This window comes from Erigeron canadensis, chromosome 8 (genome assembly GCF_010389155.1).
Source record: "Erigeron canadensis isolate Cc75 chromosome 8, C_canadensis_v1, whole genome shotgun sequence".
Lineage (NCBI taxonomy): Eukaryota > Viridiplantae > Streptophyta > Magnoliopsida > Asterales > Asteraceae > Erigeron > Erigeron canadensis.
This window is the reverse complement of record NC_057768.1, coordinates 33990589-33996592: the sequence shown is the minus strand read 5'-3', so window position 1 is coordinate 33996592 and position 6004 is coordinate 33990589. Positions and strand designations below refer to the sequence as shown.

The following is a 6004-nucleotide window of genomic DNA, read 5'->3' as shown; positions in this document are numbered from 1 at the left end:
AACCATTACAAAAGGGAACTGCTCTCTGTATATTTGTTTACCTTTCACTCTTGGAAGCCTTGAAAATGAGGTTCATTGTAGTGTCAAAAGAGATTATTGTACCATCTTCTCCGACTCCTTTTGAACTCAAAACCTACAAACTTACTTATATAGATCAACAAATTCCACCTTATTATATCTCATCCATTCATTACTACTTACATGATGAAACTACCAGCATAACACAATCCAATATGACCATTAAACTCAAAACCTCACTTTCTAAGACCTTGACTCATTTCTACCCTTTGGCTGGAAAGTTGTCTAAGAACCGAAACACCATTGACTGCAATGATCAAGGGGTACAGTTCTTGGTAGTCCAAGTCGAATCCAACCTACTTGACATCATCAAAAGTCCAGTGATCAAAGAATTGAATCAACTTGCGATGGTGGAAGCATCATCTGTTGAAGAACAGTTAGCCATCCAAATTAATTTGTTTGCTTGTGGTGGAATAGCAGTTGGTATATCAATGTCTCATCGAATAATGGACGCTTGTAGTCTTTCATCTTTTGTGTGCCACTGGTTTTCAGCGGCAAAAGGATCCGAGACTTCATTGATGGGCCCCGTTCTGGACTCAGCGGTTCTATTCCCTCCCATGGAATCATATGAATACAGCTCAACGGTTCACTCCCCTTTAAAGAATACTGTAACAAAGAGGTTTGTGTTTAGTTCCTTAGCCATAAACAAATTGAAACGAGAAGTGGTTAAGAACAACTGCACTTTGGTGAACCCCACAAGGGTTGAGGTTGTGACAGCTTTGATCTGGAAGTGTGCAACTGCCGCTTTAGGTGATTGTAAAGCCTCAGTGGCTTTTCATATAGTGAACTTCAGGAAAAAGATGGTACCTGCATTACAAGATCATCAATTTGGCAATCTATTTCAATTGGCTAAATCAACAGCTCATCCAACTGCAGACTTGGCTAGCCTTGTAGTGACATTGAAAAGTTCGTTTGGGAAAATTAATGACAACTATATGAAGAGCCTAACAGGCGAAAATGGGGTTGAGATAGCTAAAGATAATTTTAGAGAAATAAAAAATTCTATGATTCAGGAGGGTGTGAGGGTATTCAAGTTCAGCAGTTGGTGTGGATTTTCAGTTAATGAAGGTGATTTTGGGTGGGGAAAGCCACTTTGGATTAGTATTGTCAATCTTGGTGATGAAAATTCTACAGTTTTAGTAGACTCAACATGCGATGATGGAATTGAAGCTTGGATTGTGATGAATAAAGATAATATGAAAAGGTTTGAGCAGAACGTTGAGCTCAAGGATTTGCTGGTTTGGCCCATTACCCAGCCTCACCCATCTGCCCATCTTGCCGCCTCTAGTTGACACAAGTAACACTCTGGGTCATTCATTGAAGGATCCGACGACCTACCCCAGCTCGGAGACTGTTTATTTTGGGCACTTTACAAGTGGATTTTGTAAATGCTAACATCTACCAGGTCTATGTTAAAAGTACTTTTCATGTTTCTGATATTTTGTACATATAATGTCTGAATGTTTTGGGGCATGCTTAGTGGTTATCAGATAAAGGGAGTTGATATTCGTACCACAACAATTGATATATCTACCACACATGTGCTTTACCGACTTATATAGTATGCTATAAAAGTTGTACAATGTAGTAAATAAATCAATACTCGTGGTACTAAATATATTGGACATTCAACATATTGGATTCTAAATTTATATTTAAGATTATTTTATTTAATTTCTATGCTAGCAATCAAACAGCATTTTTGCATTTTCATGGCCTGACAAGATCAAAGAAAACAAAAAACAAACAAATGACTAACCCAAAACTACTCATAAACCGAATAACCACACAGTTTTCAAGGATTCAAGATTAAGATTAGACCAACTTGGGTAATGTTCTAATCAACACTAACATATCCAAATACCCACTTAGTTATATTGTTGCCAATATTGTAACTAGTCTAAACTACTTGTGGTAATGCATTTTAGGAATAAAATCCTAGTCATTACTAGTCAACATGCATACAAAATGCAGATCAGTAGATCAGAGTTTTCAGGTAAAAGATTGAACCCTGGTTAAGTCAGCAAAAAGATTGGTCATGGTATTCTTCAGCGACAATAGGGGACTTGAACGTCAATTTGATCCCAGTTGTCGGATTCATCATCAACCGCCTTCTTTCGTGAGACTTCCTCTTTTTTGGCCTGCGGTCGCGGACGCCTGTATGGATAAGGAACAAATATAATGATAAAAATTGGCCTTTTCAGATCAACTACATAAATCATTTGGCATAATGATCAGACGTTTAACTGCTACCAGAATAGTAAGGAATTATATATGTGTATACTTAGTAAAGCATATAAAAACAAGCAAAAGGCAATGAAATACAGAATATGTGTCTTCATGGTATGTTCTTTAAAGTCATCAAGGATGTCTGTGCATAATAAGTTTAATGCTTGACTAGGCACAAAATTGGTCAAATCTGTTTAATTATTTGTGAAGTATAAAAATAAAAGTCAGAGGTTGCAAGAAGGGCAGGCGAGTTATTTAGTAAAGGGTCAGAGTGGGTTGAAGTTGAGAGTCGTCATTTTTAGTTTGGGTTATAAACACACTTTTTAGGGAGTAACTTGGGCAACCCGTTTGACCTGTTCCTTTCTTAAAAAATTGACCCGTTTGACATAAAACACAACCCAAACTGACCCTTTCAGCATGGGACGAAATTGCCAACTCCAAAAATTCGATATATATGAAAACAACAAAAATTGCAAACCAAAAGTAATATTATATTATCCGTAATAATAATAATTATGAGCAGGCATTTGAGTAAAAGCATTGGAAATATTAAAAAAAGGAATATCAATGTATTCTCTACACATCCTAAAAAAAATCATTCTAACATGCATGGAAGTGAGTAGGGTTTGGTTAAAATAAAAGGACAGTAGGTTTCAGAGGATGGCAAGTGCAAGTGACTATTGACTACCGAGTATTGGGTAGGAACAAACATAAAACAAGAATTCTGCTATAAAATTTAAGCAAACTTAATGTGGAACAGGGGGCTTGTGGTAGTTGTTGCCTACCGTTAATCCTTATATGAAAGTAATCTCGTGAGGAAGCAAAACTAGATAAGAATTATATTACTCATAATTATCCAGTCCTACATCTAGTCAACCTATAAAATTAAAGTTTTATAATAATTATAGTAACAAGAACAACCTTCGGGCTCTACGACGAGCAGCGTCACGGACTTTGCGTTTGCGTTTCTCCTGATTAGTTTCAAAAAACTTCCTGCGCTTACACTCCTGAATAACATTAGCTCGAAACACCTCGCGGCGAAAGCGGCCGATCAAGCTCTCCTCGGATTCGTCGGGGGCGACGATCACCTGCACATTGTAAGGGGTTTTGAAGAACAAAGTGTTTGAAAATGCGAGTGAAGGATAAACAAGTGATTGAATGTCATTATTGGTTATAGGAGTGATGATTGGATTGTGTTTGATTGTTAGGGTTAGGGGATTTAAAGGAGGTGACGTGGACGACAGAATTTTGGCGGTTGGTTGTTGATAAGATGAAGATGGGAGAGAGCGACGGGTGGTTAAGAGTGAATTTGGTGGTGCCATGGCCATGGTTGTGTGGTGAATTGCGGCAGCGGCAGCCAGGGGTTTTCTCTGTTGGAATTCTGGAAAGTGGTTTGCTGGTGGGGTATATGTATTTCTGCATTCAATGCTTTTGTATGTCTTGTTTCTAAAATCTTTTACGAGTATTTATAGAACGAGACGTGTATCGCGTAATGCGGCAGTGGTGACGGTAACAGGTGGTGTTAGTAGTGTTGGTGATACCGATGTGGTTATTAATCTAAAAGTAATTAACATAAATAATAGTGTAGTTATTTTATGGTTAAGAGATGTATTTATTGTAAATAACTTTTTTAAGAATATTATAGATATATTAGGTGGAAATATTTAAATTAATTAATAAAGGAGATAGATATTTTGGATAAATATGGGTGTAAAATATTTTAGGGATATACTGAGAAGATTTAGTGTGTGAGTTAAGAATGTATTGAAAAATAAGGGTATTTTGAGTATTTTAAAGGTAGAGGATTGAAAAGAGGGTAGTTTGTTTATTAATATAGTACAGACTAGTCTTGTACCCGCGCGATGCAGCGAGGCATAGGAAAAAACGCTGGTTAAGTAGCTGTAATGTAGATCATGAACCAATATAAATAATTGAAAGGAAAGAAATTCAGAATACAAATCATTTTTTTTTTAATTTCTGACATATCACTGTAGGGGTGAGCAAAAACCGAACCGAAAACTGAAAAAACCATAAAAACTGAAAACCATTGGTTTTGGTTTTCTAAAAACCGAAAGTTATGGTTCAGTTTTGGTTTCTAATGAAAAGCCGAACCATAAAAACCGAACCGAACCAAAAATATTTATTGTTTACTTTATTATATTTATATCATTTTATTATTAATTTTTGGTAAATATGTTAATATATTTGCATTTTTAGGTGTATATAATAATATCATTTATATGTTTAAGTGAAAATACACAACAAGATTGATTTACTTCAATAAATGTATAATTAAACAACACGTAAAAGATATAAATAGTTATATATAAAATTCGTTTGAAGTTTGTACAACTTACTTTTATGGATTTGTTGTCATTGTTGTAGTGTTATTGTTGCTAATATTGTTTTGAATACGTGTTGAAATTAATTATGGTGTAATATAAGGTATAAACTTATAAACTTTTCAAGCTCAATTTGACTCAAACCACAAGTGGTTAAAAACCGACTAAAATCGAAAATCCAAACTGAAATAAACTCAAACCGAAAAAACCAAACCTAACAAATCGAAAACCAATTGTTTTAGTTTTTAAAAACCGAATTATAACGGTTCGATTTCGGTTTTAGTCAAAAATCGACCCAAACCGAACCGTACTCACCTCTACATATCAGTAATTAGAAACGTGTTTAGTATTAAAGTTAGAAATTTACCTTTTGGAAAATTAAACAACATAGGAGGTTTTGAAGCTTGATGCATTAAAGTAACATTTTGGCACCTGTCAACCTTTTCAACTGATGTTTTCTTTGTCAAGATAACACATAACTTATAAACTACATGTCCATAAGTTGTTGGTTCAAAGTTAACTAATATCACCAACAAATAACTTCATCCATCCAAAACATCAACCGTTAACATTTTGGCAAACCGATTCAAGAATACAACTATCATCCATTAAGAACGACAACCAATCCCACCAAGGGCGGGCGATAAAATATAAATAGTCATAATTAACCCGCTAAGGTTTCTTGGGTCTCAGCGTCAGACAGCGTTGCATAGTCCTTAGCTTGAGAGGAAAATTTTTTTCTACAAGATTAAGAGGTTCTTGCGCATTTACCTTTTCCTTTTTTTAAAAAAAAAAATGAAAGATTGAGAGGTTTTATTCTGAAAAATCTCTTTAAAAGCCCAACTGATTTATAATTATTATCAGGCCCAATTCAAAATAAGTACTACACTATTTAAGCTCACAAAGTCACAAGTGACAATTATTCCAATTTAAATCAACTCACAATCACACATAGACACATTCACGCGCCTAGGCATAGAGATGTTTGCTTTCCCTCTAAAATATAAAGCGTATGGTGAAAGTTTAATTCCAATTCACACACACAGGTGACGTATTTTATATACCTTGACTCTTTTTGTTATAACTATTTAAAAGGCGTTGTTATAAATTATTAGAGCATACTTATTTGAACTGTGTGGTGATGAAAGTTTAAAAATTTGCTAAAAACCTGGTTATAGGAGTTAAGGCACAACAATTTAAAAATTGTTGTTGAATTGTGTATAGTTGTATACTTGTTTTGTTAGTAAATTATGGAAAAGTACTTTAAAACGGAAGAACCGTCAACCGTCTTCAAGTGACTGTATTAGTATAAAATCTTTATATAAAAATGTGGCTAATAATAAGTAACCACGATC

At 34.8% G+C, this 6004-nt stretch overlaps 2 protein-coding genes across 3 annotated transcripts; one reads left to right on the top strand and one right to left on the bottom strand.

The window, feature by feature from the left end:
- The first annotated feature begins 233 nt into the window (after positions 1-233).
- On the top strand, positions 234-1698 carry LOC122610684 (stemmadenine O-acetyltransferase-like). The gene has a single exon (XM_043783653.1). It carries the CDS (start codon positions 234-236, stop codon positions 1368-1370), a length of 1137 nt encoding a protein of 378 aa, XP_043639588.1. The 3' UTR covers positions 1371-1698.
- LOC122579806 (30S ribosomal protein S21, chloroplastic-like) lies at positions 794-3728 on the bottom strand. Of its 2 annotated transcripts, XM_043752041.1 has the most exons (3): positions 3229-3728; positions 2089-2235; positions 794-885 (listed from the first exon to the last, which is right to left on the bottom strand). In XM_043752041.1, exons 1-2 carry the CDS (start codon positions 3633-3635, stop codon positions 2127-2129), a joined length of 516 nt encoding a protein of 171 aa, XP_043607976.1. In that variant the 5' UTR covers positions 3636-3728; the 3' UTR covers positions 794-885; positions 2089-2126. The 2 variants fall into 2 exon arrangements, with proteins under 2 accessions (XP_043607976.1, XP_043607975.1); XM_043752040.1 differs by lacking the exon at positions 794-885 and having other exon boundaries at positions 1830-2235.
- Between the last annotated feature and the right edge of the window lie 2276 nt (positions 3729-6004).

Excerpts from the sequence above, each read along its gene's own strand:
- LOC122610684 (XM_043783653.1), top strand. The coding sequence starts at position 234 with ATGACCATTAAACTCAAAACCTCACTTTCTAAGACCTTGACTCATTTC.
- LOC122579806 (XM_043752041.1), bottom strand. The coding sequence starts at position 3,635 with ATGGCCATGGCACCACCAAATTCACTCTTAACCACCCGTCGCTCTCTC. Across the intron at positions 2,236-3,228 it reads GCTCGTCGTAGAGCCCGAAG|GCGTCCGCGACCGCAGGCCA; the intron begins GTTGTTCTTGTT and ends TTATCCATACAG.